General features: G+C 41.4%; 1 protein-coding gene across 2 annotated transcripts in view; it reads right to left on the bottom strand.

The window, feature by feature from the left end:
• Positions 1-18935, bottom strand: part of GCLC (glutamate-cysteine ligase catalytic subunit) — a 53095-nt gene that overhangs the window by 23929 nt on the left and 10231 nt on the right. For both annotated transcript variants that reach the window (XM_003254137.4, XM_003254139.3), the window contains exon 2: positions 1130-1242. In XM_003254137.4, the coding sequence (XP_003254185.1) occupies positions 1130-1242 (113 nt within the window). The remainder of the gene's footprint in view (positions 1-1129; positions 1243-18935) is intronic.

Genomic DNA, 18935 nt, shown 5'->3' with positions numbered 1-18935 from the left:
GGATCACAGGCGTGCACTACCACACCTGGCTAATTTTTGTATTTTTTAGTAAAGACAGGGTTTTGCCATGTTGGCCAGGCTGGTCTCGAACTCCTGGCCTTAAGTGATCGGCCTGTCTCAGCCTCCCAAAGTGCTAGGATTACAAGCATGAGCCACCATGCCCAACCCAAAATCTTCATAAATAACTGAAAATGCACACAGAGCACTTACTGTCCAGGACAAACTAACCCACTCTGCAGAGAAGGAGATGAGGCCTTAAGGGTTCTTTCAATTCAGTGCTGCCCTCCAAACTCAAATGCAGCCTCCCCAAAACGAATGAGTGGAAAATGAACAGAGGAGTATACTCCCCTTTCCTCCCCGTCTGTGTCTACTTAAATATAGGAATATCTTAAAAACATGCCAGGCCGGGCGTGGTGGCTCATGCCTGTAATCCCAGCACTTTGGGAGGCCAAGACGGGCAGATCACGAGGTCAGGAGATAGAGACCATCCTGGCTAACACGGTGAAACCCCATCTCTACTAAAAATACAAAAAATTAGCCGGGCGTGGTGGCAGGCGCCTGTAGTCCCAGCTACTCGGGAGGCTGAGGCAGGAGAATGGCGTGAACCTAGGAGGCAGAACTTGCAGTGAGCCGAGATCGCGCCACTGCAGTCCAGCCTGGGTGACAGAGTGAGACTCTGTCTCAAAAAAAAAAAAAAAAAAAAAGAAAAAAATCATGCCAGCCAAACAAAACCCGTCTGCAAGTTACATCTTGCACCAGGGTTTGTGATCCCAGTTATACGCTTCCGCAATACATTTTTTCCCAAAAATGTTTTAATAAAAAACAGGCTTTATATTTAGTTTACTGTACAAAGTGCTTCATATATTAATGTATTTAATTCCAACACCTTAGGTAAGTATTGCTATTATCTTTACAGGTGAGAGGACTGAGGCACAGAAAAGTTAAGTAACTTGCCCAAGGTTATTCAGCTACTGAGTAAAGGAACCATGACTTGAAACTATGGCAACCTGAAACCAGAGCCTGTACTCTTAACTGTTAAGCTATCCTGCCTCCAATAACTGAGAAAAAACTCTACATTCTAGTAGCTTTAGCAGTTTCAGAAACACTAAATCAGCACATGAGAGCTTACTTTGGGTTTGTCCTTTCCCCCTTCTCTTGTAGAATTTCAAGAACTTTCTCCCCAGACAGGACCAACCGGACTTTTTTATTTTCATGATCAAAAGATACCAACATGTATTCCACCTATTGAAAATAAAGGTGAGAAAAATTAACATTCTTCCGGACTTGTTTTCAGTGTGGCCTCCAGAAGAAAAAGGCAGGGAAACGTGAAGTCTGTAAAGGATCCACGGTAACTCCAGACAGTCACATTTGCTTACAGTACAGCACATAAGTGTTCATATGCGTAATATGAAAACCTGTAGAAAGGATCAGTCAGTAGTGCCACTTCCATCCCTTCTTTCCTCTGTCCTACTTAATATCCTATGGAAAGGTCAATGCCCATTTTGACAAGCTGTACTTCAAAAAAGATGTGTTTTGAAGCAAAGATTCTGTAAATTGCTGTTGTAAAAAAGAAGCTGCATTTTAAAATTTATTTCCTCAGTTGGCTTACTGTAAGCTTAAGAAAGACGTTATTTGGACATTCCAGTCAAGGTAGATTACACTTACTTACTGGCAGAGTAATAAGTAAGGTAGATTACACTTTCATAATCCCACTACCAGTCCCACTTTTGGAGAGTTAAACCATAATCATAAATATATCGTGTGGAGAAGTTATTTTAGGGGTTTCAACAATTTAATTTTGGTTTATCGCAAGTAATTTAAGACAACTTCTCCACTCTGAAACCATATAAAATTTGCAATGCAGGGTGCACTAGTACAATTTTTAACAATACCTAGTGGAATTCTAGTAAAAATAAAGGATATAAACACCAAAGTCAGACTTCTGGGCAGAATACAGCTAGAACCTACTTTTGTTTTTCCTGAAATTGCATGCTTTAAATCATGATAGTTGGGGTGAACAGTGAAGATTATGAATCACTATGTGTGATGGAAACAAAACATCCATTATCCATATATAAGTGAAAAGATACAGAATTATTCAGGCAAACCCTTGAAAGTACCCTTTGCACATGGCACCAAGACAATTACTATAGAGGTAGGAATCTGATTCCTCACAAGGCAAATCAGGCTACAGTGTATTTGGTTTGGCCTACAATGGTAGTTTAGAAAAAATAAAAAGGTAGGCACAGTATATCCACTATTTCCCAGACATTTCACATGTACATCTAGGTTCTCAGTCTTAAAACGATACCCAGAAGCCCAGCACAAAGCCTGTGACTGTGTGACTGGGCTGTTTGCTTTTCAGGGGTGCACACTGTCTGCAGTTTATTCCCTTATTTATGTGTGTTTCCCTGGTCTTGGAAGGCATTTGGGTCAGCCATCCTCATCACAGAAACATTAAGGGCTAAGTAATATGATTATAAAGAGGAAAAAAATGTTAGTAACTATAGGAGACAACCTAGCAGATTTAAACAACAACAAAATAAACTTTCAGTTAACGTTTATTAGCTCTCATCAGAATCTTTCAGCTCAAGAAATGGAAAAGGCTGCTTGATTTGGGTACATGAACCAGAAACATGAGATCTCCACCTGCAGAATCACTCAGTGTCAGCTGACTAAAAACTAGGCTGCAGAATCTGGAACTGTTCGCAACAACAATTACAGGTTGCAAGATACCATCTATAGATCTATGACTCCGGAACAGCTAAAACCTGATGGAACAGGAAACTTGGTTGAGTCTCAGAACGGGTATGTGAAAAGATACAAGTTAATTTTTAAATGAGCATAATGAGAGAGGATATACTTTCATATATGAATCCTAATTTTCAAACCCGACATGCAAAAGTAGGCATGATCACCCATTTCACAGGTGGGCAAAGGGGCTCAGAGAGGTAAGCTACTCAAGGCCACATGTGTCAGGCAGGGATTGGAAGCCAGCCCCGTCTGGCCTCAAGGCCCAGCACACCTTGCTGCTAGGACTGTAGAGGGTGCCAATCTTGGTAAGTGAAGATAAGCTTTTTATAAAATTGTTATAACCTGTATGAAGCAGGGAAAAGTTATAATACTGGATGAAACTATCTCAAATTGATTATGCTTTCATTTTATGGAAGGGGTCCTAACATTATATCATGCAAGCTGGGCTATAACAATAGTTACAGTCATAGATTTTAACAGATGAATTGGCCCATCCCTCAGGCCCAGGATGGAATCCACTTACTCTATGTAGCATTCCTAACTCTCCCAGCTAGGAGGAAATGTTCCTTCTTCCGTACTCCCTCCTTCACTCACTTAGACTCCAACTCATCTGCCTGGCATCTGCTACTGGAATTAAGTTATCTGCTTAACTAGATAACATGCTTCCTAAAGAAAGTCTAAGAGATACTTCCTTGCTTAATGAGTGCATCATTTATTTTTCACCAAATGAGCAAGAACTTGTAGCAATTATATAAACTAAGTTGCAATAACTTTGTTAGTTTCCTAACTTTGAAAAAAACTGAAATCCTTAGTTTTCAAATTCACTCTTAGCCCACAAGTTTAAAACATGGGTAGGGCAAAAGAACAAAAAATTCAAGCTCATTCTGAGTTTTAAATATCAGCCAAATGGATGACATTTAAAATGTTAACAAACCAAACTCTCCTCAATTAAAGTATAATCACTTCATGACCTCATCAAGCAAATGAAACAAAAAAACATCAGAATATTTGCCAAATGAGAAAGAAAACCAAATTTACTTTTCAGTAGAATATAATCAGTTGGAAGCCTCAAGAATTTCCGGAAGGTTTTTCAAACTAAAATTTAATGCCTTCTGCAGGGCTCCTTCTCTGCAGTCACCTTTCGGCACTAGTCCTCAAAGAGGTTCTTCAACCTTTTAGCTTTTTGTTAAACACCGCCACCACCTCAACACATTTATGTTTATTTCCGATTAGAGCCTGTCTATATGAGCACTCTGAATCGTAACTGCATATTTAAAAGTCAAACTAGAGCTGAAATGGGGTTTGACGCAATAACCGAGATGATTGGTGATAATAAAAAGTGATACATGAAGACAACGCTTTTCCAATTTAAAACATCTAAAGCCCCAATAAATTATTTTATGATTTCTGGATTGTATCCCCATCCTAAACTTTGTTTTTGAATCCAAAGGATAAGAGGAACAATATACAAAAGAAAATAATAAAACAGACGCCTTTCTGTATCACAACACTGATTCCAAGGATAAAACTGTATCAGCTTTCTAACTTTGAATAGCATCTAGGCAATTCAAAGTCAGTACAATGCTGAATATACAGCAGACAGAGAAATACCTGTGACAATGAAGTTAAGAGTAAATACAAGCTTTTAGGATTTAAGTCTTTAAATGGCATTTACCACTAGTATAAAATAAAAATTTTCTTTTCTTGCTTTTAAAAACATTTTGATACTCTACCTTAAGGGTAAGAGTTTCAGGGAGCTTAGAATTTGAGGAATGGCAGGCCGGGCATAGTGGCTCATGCCTATAATCCCAGCACTTTGGGAGGCCAAGGCGGGCGGATCACAAGGTCAGGAGATCGAGACCATCCTAGCTAACACAGTGAAAGCCCATCTCTACTAAAAATACAAAAAATTAGCCGGGTGGACTTACTTGGAGGTGGAGCCAAGGTGGCCAAATAGGAACAGCTCCGGTCTACGGCTCCCAGCGTGAGCTATGCAGGAGACGGGTGATTTCTGCATTTCCATCTGAGGTACTGGGTTCATCTCACTAGGGAGTGCCAAACAGTGGGTGCAGGACAGTCGGTGCAGCGCACCGTGCGTGAGCTGAAGCAGGGCGAGGCATTGCCTCACTCGGGAAGGGCAAAGGGTCAGGGAGTTCCCTTTCCTAGTCAAAGAAAGGGGTGACAGACGGCACCTGGAAAATCGGGTCACTCCCACCCTAATACTGTGCTTTTCCAACGGGCTTGGAAAACGGCACACCAGGAGATTGTGTCCTGCACCTGGCTGGGAGGGTCCTACGCCCACGGAGTCTCGCTGATTGCTAGCACAGCAGTCTGAGATCAAACTGCAAGGTGGCAGTGAGGCTGGGGGAGGGGCGCCCGCCATTGCCCAGGCTTGCTTAGGTAAACAAAGCAGCTGGGAAGCTTGAACTCCGTGGAGCCCACCACAGCTCAAAGAGGCCTGCCTGCCTGCCTCTGTAGGCTCCACCTCTGGGGGCAGGGCACAGACAAAAAGTCAGCAGTAACCTCTGCAGACTTAAATCTCCCCGTCTGACAGCTTTGAAGAGAGTAGTGGTTCTCCCAGCACGCAGCTGGAGATCTGAGAACGGACAGACTGCCTCCTAAAGTGGGTCCCTGACCCCCGAGCAGCCTAACTGGGAGGCACACCCCAGTAGGGACAGACTGACACCTCACTCGGCGGGTACTCCTCTGAGACAAAAATTCCAGAGGAACGATCAGACAGCTGAATTTGCGGTTCACAAATATCCGCTGTTCTGCAGCCACCGCTGCTGACACCCAGCCAAACAGGGTCTGGAGTGGACCTCTAGCAAACTCCAACAGACCTGCAGCTCAGGGTCCTGTCTGTTAGAAGGAAAACTAACAAACAGAAAGGACACCCACACCAAAAACCCATCTGTACATCACTATCATCAAAGACCAAAAGTAGGAAAAACTACAAAGATGGGGAGAAAACAGAGCAGAAAAACTGGAAATTCTAAAAAGCAGAGCACCTCTCCTCCTCCAAAGGAACGCAGTTCCTCACCAGCAACGGAACAAAGCTGGATGGAGAATGACTTTGACGAGTTGAGAGAAGAAGGCTTCAGACGATCAAACTACTCCGAGCTACAGGAGGAAATTCAAACCAATGGCAAAGAAGTTAAAAACTTTGAAAAAAAATAGACAAATGTTTAACTAAAATAACCAATGCAGAGAAGTGCTTAAAGGAGCTGATGGAGCTGAAAGCCAAGTTTCGAGAACTACGTGAAGAATGCAGAAGCCTCAGTAGCTGATGCGATCAACTGGAAGAAAGGGTATCAGTGATGGAAGATGAAATGAATGAAATGAAGTGAGAAGGGAAGTTTAGAGAAAAAAGAACAAAAAGAAATGAACAAAGCCTCCAAGAAATATGGGACTATGTGAAAAGACCAAACCTACGTCTGATTGGTGTACCTCAAAGTGACAGGGAGAATGGAACCAAGTTGGAAAACACTCTGCAAGATATTATCCAGGAGAACTTCCCCAATCTAGCAAGGCAGGCCAACATTCAGATTCAGGAAATACAGAGAATGCCACAAAGATACTCCTCGAGAAGAGCAACTCCAAGACACATAATTGTCAGATTCACCAAAGTTGAAATGAAGGAAAAAATGTTAAGGGCGGCCAGAGAGAAAGGTCGGGTTACCCACAAAGGGAAGCCCATCAGACTAACAGCTGATCTCTCGGCAGAAACTCTACAAGCCAGAAGAGAGTGGGGGCCAAAATTCAACATTCTTAAAGAAAAGAATTTTCAACCCAGAATTTCATATCCAGCCAAACTAGGCTTCATAAGTGAAGGAGAAATAAAATACTTTACAGACAAACAAATGCTGAGTGATTCTGTCACCACTAGGCCTGCCCTAAAAGAGCTCCTGAAGGAAGCACTAAACATGGAAAGGAACAACTGGTACCAGCCACTGCAAAAACATGCCAAATTGTAAAGACCGTCGAGGCAAGGAAGAAAATGCATCAACTAACAAGCAAAATAACCAGCTAACATCATAATGACAGGATCAAATTCACACATAACAATATTAACTTTAAATGTAAATGGGCTAAATGCTCCAATTAAAAGACACAGACTGGCAAACTGGATAACGAGTCAAGACCCATCAGTGTGCTGTATTCAGGAAACCCATCTCATGTGCAGAGACACACATAGACTCAAAATAAAGGGATGGAGGAAGATCTACCAAGCAAATGGAAAACAAAAAAAGGCAGGGGTTGCAATCCTAGTCTCTGAAAAAAAAGAGTTTAAACCAACAAAGATCAAAAGAGACAAAGAAGGCCATTACATAATGGTAAAGGGATCAATTCAACAAGAAGAGCTAACTATCCTAAATATATATGCACCCAATACAGGAGCACCCAGATTCATAAAGCAAGTTCTGAGTGACCTACAAAGAGACTTAGACTCCCACACAATAATAATGGGAGATTTTAACACCCCGCTGTCAACATTAGACAGATCAATGAGACAGAAAGTTAACAAGGATACCCAGGAATTGAACTCAGCTCTGCACCAAGTGGACCTAATAAATATCTACAGAACTCTCCACCCCAAATCAACAGAATATACATATTTTTCAGCACCACACCACAGGTATTCCAAAATTGACCACATAGTTGGAAGTAAAGCTCTCCTCAGCAAATGCAAAAGAACAGAAATTATAACAAACCGTCTCTCAGACCACAGTGCTATCAAACTAGAACTCAGGATTAAGAAACTCACTCAAAACCGCTCAACTACATGGAAACTGAACAACCTGCTCCTGAATGACTACTGGGTTCCTAACGAAATGAAGGCAGAAATAAAGATGTTCTTTGAAACCAACGAGAACAAAGACACAACATACCAGAATCTCTGGGACACATTCAAAGCAGTGTGTAGACGGAAATTTATAGACTAAATGCCCACAAAAGAAAGCAGGAAAGATCCAAAATTGACACCCTAACATCACAATTAAAAGAACTAGAAAAGCAAGAGCAAACACATTCAAAAGCTAGCAGAAGGCAAGAAATAACTAAAATCAGAGCAGAACTGAAAGAAATAGAGACACAAAAAACCCTTCAAAAAAATTAATGAATCCAGGAGCTGGTTTTTTGAAAAGATCAACAAAATTGATAGACCGCTAGCAAGACTAATAAAGAAGAAAAGAGAGAAGAATCAAATAGATGCAATAAAAAATGATAAAGGGGATATCACCACTGATCCCACAGAAATAAAATCTACCATCAGAGAATACTACAAACACCTCTACGCAAATAAACTAGAAAATCTAGAAGAAATGGATAAATTCCTTGACAAATACACCCTCCCCAGACTAAACCAGGAAGAAGTTGAATCTCTGAATAGACCAATAACAGGCTCTGAAATTGTGGCAATAAGCAATAGCTTACCAACCAAAAAGAGTCCAGAACCTGATGGATTCACAGCTGAATTCTACCAGAGGTACAAGGAGGAACTGGTACCATTCCTTCTGAAACTATTCCAATCAATAGAAAAAGAGGGAATCCTCCCTAACACATTTTATGAGGCCAGCATCATCCTGATACCAAAGCCTGGCAAAGACACAACAAAAAAAGAGAATTTCAGACCAATATCCTTGATGAACATTAATGCAAAAATCCTCAATAAAATACTGGCAAACCGAATCCAGCAGCACATCAAAAGGCTTATCCACTATGATCAAGTGGGCTTCATCCCTGGGATGCAAGGCTGGTTCAACATACGCAAATCAATAAATGTAATCCAGCATATAAACAGAACCAAAGACAAAAACCACATGATTACCTCAATAGATGCAGAAAAGGCCTTTGACAAAATTCAACAACCCTTCATGCTAAAAACTCTCAATAAATTAGGTATTGATGGGACGTATCTGAAAATAATAAGAGCTATCTATGACAAACCCACAGCCAATATCATACTGAATGGGCAAAAATTGGAAGCATTCCCTTTGAAAACTGGCACAAGACAGGGATGCCCTCTCTCACCACTCCTATTCAACATAGTGTTCGAAGTTCTGGCCAGGGCAATCAGGCAGGAGAAGGAAATAAAGGGTATTCAATTAGGAAAAGAGGAAGTCAAACTGTCCCTGTTTGCAGATGACATGATTGCATATCTAGAAAACCCCATTGTATCAGCCCAAAATCTCCTTAAGCTGATAAGCAACTTCAGCAAAGTCTCAGGATACAAAATCAATGTACAAAAATCACAAGCATCTTGTACACCAATAACAAACAGAGAGCCAAATCATGAGTGAACTCCCATTCACAATTGCTTCAAAGAGAATAAAATACCTACGAATCCAACTTACAAGAGACGTGAAGGACCTCTTCAAGGAGAACTACAAACCACTGCTCAATGAAATAAAAGAGGATACAAACACATGGAAGAACATTCCATGCTCATGGGTTGGAAGAATCAATATCGTGAAAATGGCCATACTGCTGAAGGTAATTTATGGATTCAATGGCATCCCATCAAGCTACCAACGACTTTCTTCACAGAATTGGAAAAAACTACTTTAAAGTTCATATGGAACCAAAAAAGAGCCCGCATCGCCAAGTCAATCCTAAGCCAAAAGAACAAAGCTGGAGGCATCACGCTACCTGACTTCAAACTATACTACAAGGCTACAGTAACCAAAACAGCATGGTACTGGTACCAAAGCAGAGACACAGATCAATGGAACAGAACAGAGCCCTCAGAAGTAACGCCACATATCTACAACTATCTGATCTTTGACAAACCTGACAAAAACAAGCAATGGGGAACGGATTCCCTATTTAATAAATGGTGCTGGGAAAACTGGCTAGCCATATGTAGAAAGCTGAAACTGGATCCCTTCCTTACACCTTATACAAAAATTAATTCAAGATGGATTAAAGACTTACATGTTAGACCTAAAACCATAAAAACCCTAGAAGAAAACCTAGGCAATACCATTCAGGACATAAGCATGGGCAAGGACTTCATGTCTAAAACATCAAAAGCAATGGCAACAAAAGCCAAAATTGACAAATGGGATCTAATTAAACTAAAGAGCTTCTGCACAGCAAAAGAAACTACCATCAGAGTGAACAGGCAACCTACAAAATGGGAGAAAATTTTTGCAACCTATTCATCTGACAAAGGGCTAATATCCAGAATCTACAATGAACTCAAACAAATTTACAAGAAAAAAACAAACAACCCCATCAAAAAGTGGGCAAAGGACATGAACAGACACTTTGCAAAAGAAGACATTTATGCAGCCAAAAAACACGTGCAAAAATGCTCATCATCACTGGCCATCAGAGGAATGCAAATCAAAACCACAATGAGATACCATCTCACACCAGTTAGAATGGCCACCATTAAAAAGTCAGGAAACAACAGGTGCTGGAGAGGATGTGGAGAAATAGGAACACTTTTACACTGTTGGTGGGACTGTAAACTAGTTCAACCATTGTGGAAGTCAGTGTGGCGATTCCTCAGGGATCTAGAACTAGAAATACCATTTGACCCAGCCATCCCATTACTGGGTATATACCCAAAGGACTATAAATCATGCTGCTATAAAGGCACATGCACACGTATGTTTACTGCAGCACTGTTCACAATAGCAAAGACTTGGAACCAACCCAAATGTCCAACAAGGATAGACCGGATTAAGAAAATGTGGCACATACACACCATGGAATACTATGCAGCCATAAAAGATGATGAGTTCATGTCCTTTGTAGGGATCTGGATGAAACTGGAAATAATCATTCTCAGTAAACTATCGCAAGGACAAAAAACCAAACACCACATGTTCTCACTCATAGGTGGGAATTGAACAATGAGAACACATGGACACAGGAAGGGGAACATCACACTCTGGGGACTGTTGTGGGGTGGCGGGGGGCGGGGGGAAGGATAGCATTAGGAGATACGCCTAATGCTAAATGACGAGTTAATGGGTGCAGCAAAACAACATGGCACATGGATACATATGTAACAAACCTGCACATTGTGCACATGTACCCTAAAACTTAAAGTATAATAATAATAATAATAACAATAAAAAACAATTACTTTAAAAAAAAAAATTAGCCGGGCGTGCTGGTGGGCGCCCGTAGTCCCAGCTACTCAGGAGGCTGAGGCAGGAGAATGGCGTGAACTCGGGAGGCAGAGCTTGCAGTGAGCTGAGATCGCGCCACTGCACTCCAGCCTGGACGACAGAGCGAGACTCTGTCTCAAAAAAAAAAAAAAAAAAAAGAGTTTGAGGAATGGCTGGGTATGTTTTGAAATACTAATTTCTTAATATCTACCCCTAGAGGTAAAAACAATGCTTAATTAGGAAACAGTACAGTTCTATAACACTCAGAGCAGTTATAGGCAGTTCCCCATTTAGGGAGAAAGTTCCTTTGTCAGTTTCTGTGTACATGAGAAGGAAGGAATTTCCCCCCTCAAACTATTTAACCCATCATATGCTTGACCTCTGAAGAGAAGAAACCTACCAAGTTCTTCAGGGACTATGAGCCGTGAGATCCTACATTCCTCCCAGAGACAGCACGAAGACTTTCCCCTCCTTACACCCTGGGAAGGATCTGTATCCAGGTGGTCAGGCCAAGGAGGGCAAGACAGTGAAGGGCTCCCCAGGACCTAGTCCTGGTAGAGTATGTGTGCAGGGCAGGGTCTTCAGTCCCCCTACTGACATCTGGGGTTCGGGGCCAGCTCCTCCATTCCACACTGCTGGCTCTCCTGCACTGGCCCAAGCAATAGTTTTGATCCTTTTGCTGGAACCACCTGTTGCTTCTCAGAGACTTAGTTTTCTCCTTACACTAACTCCTAAACAAGCCTGCAACCATTTTGAGGACTAAGGCTCTAGTTAGAGTTGACGACTAATCAGTGCCAAAAAACACTGTCTTGCTGGACATGCTTCCTGCCCCCCACCCCCAGCACTAACCCCTTTGTCCTTTCATCCATTCAACAAAGCTCTTTGCTAAGCAGGTGCTGGGAATACTGTGAAGGGCCAGGCAGATGTGGCTCCTGTTCTCAGCCTTACACTGGCTGGACTGACAGCCAATAACACGGTATTGCTGAATTATCTGAACGAGTGCTCGAAATGACCAAAGAGAGCTGTGCATATGTAACAGCACAGTCTAAGCCAGTCTAGAAGATCAGAAGGCTTCCCAGAGGAAGTGCCATTTAAATTTAAGTTGACTCCTGACATGGGGACTCGCTAGGCAAAGGTGAGGGTCTAGGGATCCTTCAACATAAAATTCAACCTCCCCCCATAGGATCCCGTCCCCCAGGGGAGCTGCACCACTGACTGCAGCACAATCACCCCTCGCCTGTCAAAGATGCAGATCACTGCATCCACCCCGCAGAGATCATGCCAAGTAGTCACTCTCTAGGTTATAAACTGTTTTAAAGTTAGGGACTGTGCCTTCTGCCCAGAAGACTGTTTCCTCTCACAGCAAAATGGTAATGACAAAATTTTTTTTTTAAAGAAATCTCAACCATCAAGTTGGATGGCATTCATTTCCCAAACTTGGAGCACCCAAAGAGGTGTTAGCCATAGTGATGCTACTTAATTTTTAAACACCCACAGTAACACAGGACAACCTGAATGACAAGACTAAAAGAGGAGCTGTGTTTTAAAAAGTAGAAAATTGAATATGAGATTCTAATACAGATGTAACAAAATTACATATGGCTCAGATTTTTAAAGATGGACTCCCATGTTAGATATGTCTAATGATGACATCGCGAATAGGAAAACCACTGTTTCACATGGTAATCTCCAAGCACTTTTAGGGGACCAGGAAATACAAAGTAGAAACTGTATGTGCTTTTGTGTATGTGACATTATACATACATAACATCACACACACAACTATATTTTAATATATATATTTGATGATTTAAATATATATATATATTTGATGACTGTGGATACTGTAATAATTGTTCTATGTTCCAAAAAGAAAATGTTTCAGCAGTTTCGTCTAAAGCTATATCAAATTCTGCTAACATTTCATATATTTTGAGAAAATAGGTTTTTTTCCTTCTACTTTGAAATGTCTATTCATACTAAAGAATTTCACATGATACTATGAAAGGTTTACACTTTTAGAAATTAAAATAAATGTGGCCTCTCCCTGATCTAGTTTTCTGTAGCACAGAGCAGGCTGCTTTTTATTTATAACACATTAATCTCAATTTTAATACTGCATAAACATCAATTAATTTCCTATAGGATTAGGTGGAGTAATTTTCTCAATATTGTCTTGGCCCAAACAGAGAAAACATTCTTAACATGCCTAGATTAGTGATGTGAGGCCCAAGAGAAAAATTTCAAGACTTTAATAAAATAGAGAAAGACAATGAGAGTTGCGGGGTAAACTGGGATGACTGTCATACAGGGGGAAAATGTCACCTGTCACCAAAGGAATGCAAAAAATTGTGTTGTCCATTATGCTAGTCACTAAGCACATGTAGCTGTGTGCAGATTTAAAATTACTTAACATAAAACAAAAAAACCAGTTTCCTACTCCCTAATGGATAGTACAGAGTAGAACATTTCTCTTACTGCAGAGGTTGTACTAGACAGCACTGGACCAAAACCCAAGAGAAAACACAATCCCGAAATTAATTTTACCTGGACACACTAATTCATTATTGTTGGCACAAAGGAAATCCTTGAATGTAGATCTGCTCCTTCATGCTCCACAGATGCAATGAGACATTTTCTGGGTCTCTGAATTTACATTGGCTGATTTGTTTTAAAAACATCATGCTACCGCAATTCAGGCATAAGTTAATTTTACTTTTCTGACAATTATAGAGACCATTAAGGCATTTCTACTTTATTTCTGAACCAAATCTAGCAAAACCTAACCAGTCTTCTCACACAAATTAACCTCAGAAAAGACAGCACATCAAGTTGCCAATGGGGATGTCTGCTTATGGCCACCGGCATAATTCAGGTACTCCGTAATTTAGAAACCTAAACCAGAACACATTTTCTCTTAAAGAAACAACATTATAAGTATCAACAGGTCTTATTTACCTCCAATCATCTGTACTTTAGTACAATAGGTTCTGAGTTCTAAAGACAAATGAATTCCTTGGCTTTTTCCTAAGAACGTATTCCCCTGCTAGAGTCCTAGACAAGAAAGAGTATCCTGGTCCCCAGACAGAAGCTGCTTTGGATCAACTGCCCTGCAGTAGCCAGAGCTGGGGCACCGTAGCGGGTGAGGATCATGGAGAATTTCTGCAGGGGCTCCCGCTAGGTGCAGGAGAGTTTAGGGCTTTAGCATGGGGACAGGACTGTTGCTAGAGAGAACACATCCCCCCAGTGGGTGGTGCCCCGCTCAGGGCCTGATACACTTCTTGGGCTGAGCCAGCAAGAACGCACACATGATTTCCTCCTAAGGCATGTTATAAATTAGGCTGCCCTAAATTCACAGACTGCCTATGAGAAATTCAGGATTTTAGTTCCTAGGAACTGGTGTTAGACTAACCAACCTAACAGAGAGAAAAAAGAGAGCTTTCTAAGGAGACTAAGTGAGAATCAATGCTAAATACAGGAATTCTAAGTCCAAAGTGACTGCTAGTGCTCGCAGGGGGTCACCTATGTCTCCAGGGACAGGATGACAGGGCTTCAAGACCTCCAAGTTTAATGCCATTCCACCATCATATGAATCTGAGTGCAGACACTGTGTCATAACCACATCTCACAAAGGCAGCATCAGGTTCCCATTCAGGAATCGTATCTGTGTGTTATAGTAGATCCCACCAACAGAGTAATTCTAACCTGTGGGATTTGGAAGATTTAGGTTTTTGTGAATTCAGTCTCCTTCCCTGCCATATTTGAAATTCGTGCTAAAGGATGAAAATCTCAGATAAGTTAAAGCTCCTAACTTGGGGTTCTGATTCTGGCCTGCTACCTGCTGCCCTGGGAAGAGGTCGACACAGGCTGCATAACTATCAAATGAGGTCAGCCTGACTTTCATAGAAAGGGCTCGTCCTGCATCTGCCTTTTCACAGGGCTCGCTTGCCAGCAGATTAGCTGGGAAGGCTGCAGTCACATTACTAAACTTGTTAGCATTTGTCCTGCAGACCGAGAACTTTACCAAGCATATTCAATGGTGTCATTTTGAAAGAGTGCTGGCATTTCACTAGAAGAGAATTACCGGCTATGGGGTACCAAAAAATGCTTAAGCATGGATCTGTGGCTGATGACATACTCATATTTTCATTTAAAAAAAAAAAAGCCTACTTCCTGCATTACCACCATCCCTTTCTCTATTCTTTCTTCTCTACCTCGCCACCCTCAATCTCATCTCTGTTTGGAGCCTATTAAAACTGTCACAGAGCTCTTTTCCTCTTGCCTATTTAGGCGATAATAGGTGGGGGAGCAGCTAACAGTGCAGGCTTTGGAGTCAGTCAGTTTGAATCTTAGTAACTTCTCGATGCTTCAGTTTTTGCAGAATGGAGGTAATACTTGCCTCACAGGGCTACTGGGGAGGATTACATAAAACAATGCATGTCAAGTGCTAAAACAGTATTAAGTACACTGTACCACTCAAGGGTTAGTGGTTACTATTTTCTAGCTCCAGGGCGGTGATACACTGATTGACACAGAATAGTGTCTTGTGTTTTTCAAACGTTGGTTACAGCTCCTTTGTGGGCCATGATGAGCTGTGATCAACATAACAAAAAATAATTTTTAATAGGGTAGAATAGAAATATCAGAATATGTCACTCATGGGAAGAGAACTGCTGTTTCGTGGAAATGTTGTTTCACACAGCACTTGTTTTAGTCAAAGGTAAAAGCTACTGGCATGGAATGCTGTCTAACCCTACAGTCAGGAAGACCATGGTCCTTCAGCAAGCAGGTCAAGTCACTCTCCTTGAAACTCTTCAATGGCTCACACTCAGCAGAAACTCCAACAACCCTCCTAAAGAGCATTAGGACCAATCTTCTCAGCCTCCTTCATTTCAACCCACCCCACACCATGTTGCAGCTACACTGGCCTTTTCTGTCTCTACACCAATCACTTCAAGGCCTTTGAGACACTTTTGTTCCCTCTGCCTGGAAGATTTTACCTCAGTATTTCAAAGAGCTGGCTCTTGTGTGCTTCAAGTCAAGTGCCACTCCTTCAGAGAGACCTTTGCTGAACCCCCAACACTGTAACTCCTTCCCCTTTCCACCCTCAAGGGGTGCTACCCACCCTGGTGCCTCCTAAAGTTGTACAAGGTATTTATCTTGCCTAGAGCAGCCTTAATTTTCCCTAATGATAGCCACTTAGAATGTGTTGTAGTCTTTGGCTTTTAAACCATCTGAAAATAAGAGAAAACCCAATGTCCCTTCCAGTTCTAAACGACTGTTTTTGAAATTAAAGTCTTCCAGAAACTCTTAGTATAAGACCATCATTTTTCTTTCACTCATCAAACACAGAACATTCATTTTATTGAAATTAATTTTCTTATTACCCAAAACTTACCCCTTTAGAGCATGTTTTCTTTAAAAAGTTTACATATACATAAGTGGAAATCCTTCTAAAATTGACCATCTGCTATCAATAGGAAGATGCTAAACATACTTTGACTTTTTATTAGGGCTTCAGATGTTTTTGGCAATTTCACTTCTTTAACTACAGCTATAACAGGGCAGGGCCCTTGGGGGCATATCAGAAGGCCACATCTGGACCTGCTTTTGGCAGCTACTCTCCCAACTGGTCCCTCTCATTTCTGCCTCAATTTCTTGCGGTACATCCTGAGCTGAGAAACTGGATGACCAAGTTTGCAGGAACTATGTATAAAGTGATCTGCGTATAGGCCTCAAATATGCTTCCAGGAATAAAGTTTTTGTTTACTTTTCAGTTCTTGCTCTATTTCAGTAGTGGCGCCAACAGATCATAACCCCTAGACACAACTTAACACACTGGCAGGCCAGGGCACTACCCTGCTTAGCTCAGGCAGGGCTGCTGAAAAGTCTGCTGGAAAACAGCAGCTTCTATGACCTTTTCTATCTCTGTGAAGCTCCAGTCCCCGCCCAGCAGTTAATCTGAATGGGGCAGACTTACAACCCAGATTTTTACTGGTTTCCTGGAAAAGCGTCATGGAGTCACTCACCTTAGAGTCTGAATTCTGCTAAGTCACCATCCACTTCAAAAGGGAGTTAACTGAATCCAAAGGCCTAAAAACAGAATCTTGGGGGAGGGGGACAAAGACAACAGGGGGTCTGTAAGAGCATTTATGTAACTAAGAACATCTGTTTCGGGGGCTCTTTTGTAGTATTATTGTGGAAATAAGTTCAACTACTAAACTCTAACCATAAAACAGACACAAAAATCTAATACAGAACGTTCTTTAGAGATCATCCATTAGAGCAGAACCTTAGTCATAGAAACTCGCTCAGGACATACCAATCTAAATAACCAAACCTTCCAAGTGCCAATAAGGATGTATCAAATATGAACTCTTTTGGCTGTGAGTGTGAGGCTCATTACATCCTTCTTTGTCTTTTTAAACCATGTCTGAGAAACAGAAACATTAAGTGGAGATTAAGTCATCACTCGTTCAGTTTCACTACACACCAGTGATAACTTAGCCACAGAGATACTACCAAAGTGACCCAAACTCACATGCTGTCCCAGTGCAAGCCTGTCTCCTTCTAAAAACTATAATCAAGATTTCAAAGATCATATGAAATGTAAAAACATGCATGGGGGCTTTGTGGCATTTATTGATCTGACACCAACTTTTGCTATTCTCCCAAATCCTTAATATGTTCAGATATGGTGTTGCCAGACACCCCCAGTACCTGCCCAACTGGCAAATCCAGAGGCTTCTTGTCCTTCCCCACCTCTTGAAAGCCTGCCATCATTCTTCCTACACACAGCAATACTACTAACTCCCACACCAAATTTCTAGGAAATTAATATCTGCGGCTTTATAATTAAGATTACTTTTTCAGTTGATGGGAAAGTATGTAATCTCAAAGAAAATGCTGAAACCTGAAAGGTTGCAGGGGAATGAATTCTACCACTTCTGGTAGAATTTACCGATTTTCATAAGTTACAGAGTATTAAGTATTAAGGTATTCTGAAACAATTAAAAATTGTTAAAAAATACAGCTAAAAGAATGTATATACATAAACATGCAATTCAAAACACCAAATGATAGGGTTTTTTAATTAGTCTTACAGATGAGGAAATTGTGGTCCAAAGAATTTAAGTTCTGTTTTTCTTTTTTTTTTGAGACGGAGTTTCACTCTTGTCGCCCAGGCTGGAGTGCGATGGCGCAATCTCAGCTCACTGCAACCTCTGCCTTCTGGGTTCAAGTGATTCTCCTGCCCCAGCCTCCCTGGTAGCTGGGATTACAGGCATGTGCCACAACTCCCAGCTAATTTTGTATTTTTAGTAGAAAAGGGGTTTCACCATGTTGGTCGGGCTGGTCTCAAACTCCTGACCTCAAGTGATCCACCTGCCTCGGCCTCCCAAAGTGCTGGGATTACAGGCGTGAACCACCGTGCCCAGTCTTAAGTTCTATTTTCTAAGCTCACACAACCCGGGATGACCCCAGGTCTTAGACTCTGATCTTCAGACTAAAGCTCATTCATAAAATGTATGTCAACTTTCAAAATACTCATGATTTTACCAAATATCCAGTCACAGGATGATAACAGAGATACTAAATGATGAACTGTGGCTTAAGAGCAAAGAAAATCCTGACCTTTTAAAAACGTGGCTAAATCTTGGGTGCTGGCAGGTATCTTATAAACCACAATGATAGCCAGCTTTGGACAAAGTTTACAAAGGAGAACACAGCTAAAAGGATAGAAAAGTGGGAAACACTTCCACTTCTAATCAAGATGGAGTAACAGGGGCTAAATTTACCCTCCTACCTGAAAAACCAAAAACCAAAAAACAAAAAAAACAAAAAAAAAAAAAGAGGAAGAGAAAATATATGAAAGAATAATTTTCAAGACACTGCATATCAGATAAGAAAGGATCCCTGAGATATGGGGGAAAATCAGTGGGCCCTACAATTGCCCCCACTTACTGCCTGGGGAGGAGGCTCCAGGTCATGGGCAGGAAGGTGAAGAAGAGCCCAGTGGACTCCCTGGGTGGAAGAGATGGAGCTGAAGGTCCGGGGAAA

Source organism: Nomascus leucogenys, chromosome 22a (assembly GCF_006542625.1).
Source record: "Nomascus leucogenys isolate Asia chromosome 22a, Asia_NLE_v1, whole genome shotgun sequence".
NCBI lineage: Eukaryota > Metazoa > Chordata > Mammalia > Primates > Hylobatidae > Nomascus > Nomascus leucogenys.
Note: the sequence above shows the minus strand (reverse complement) of the source record. Positions and strands in the feature narration are given on the sequence as shown.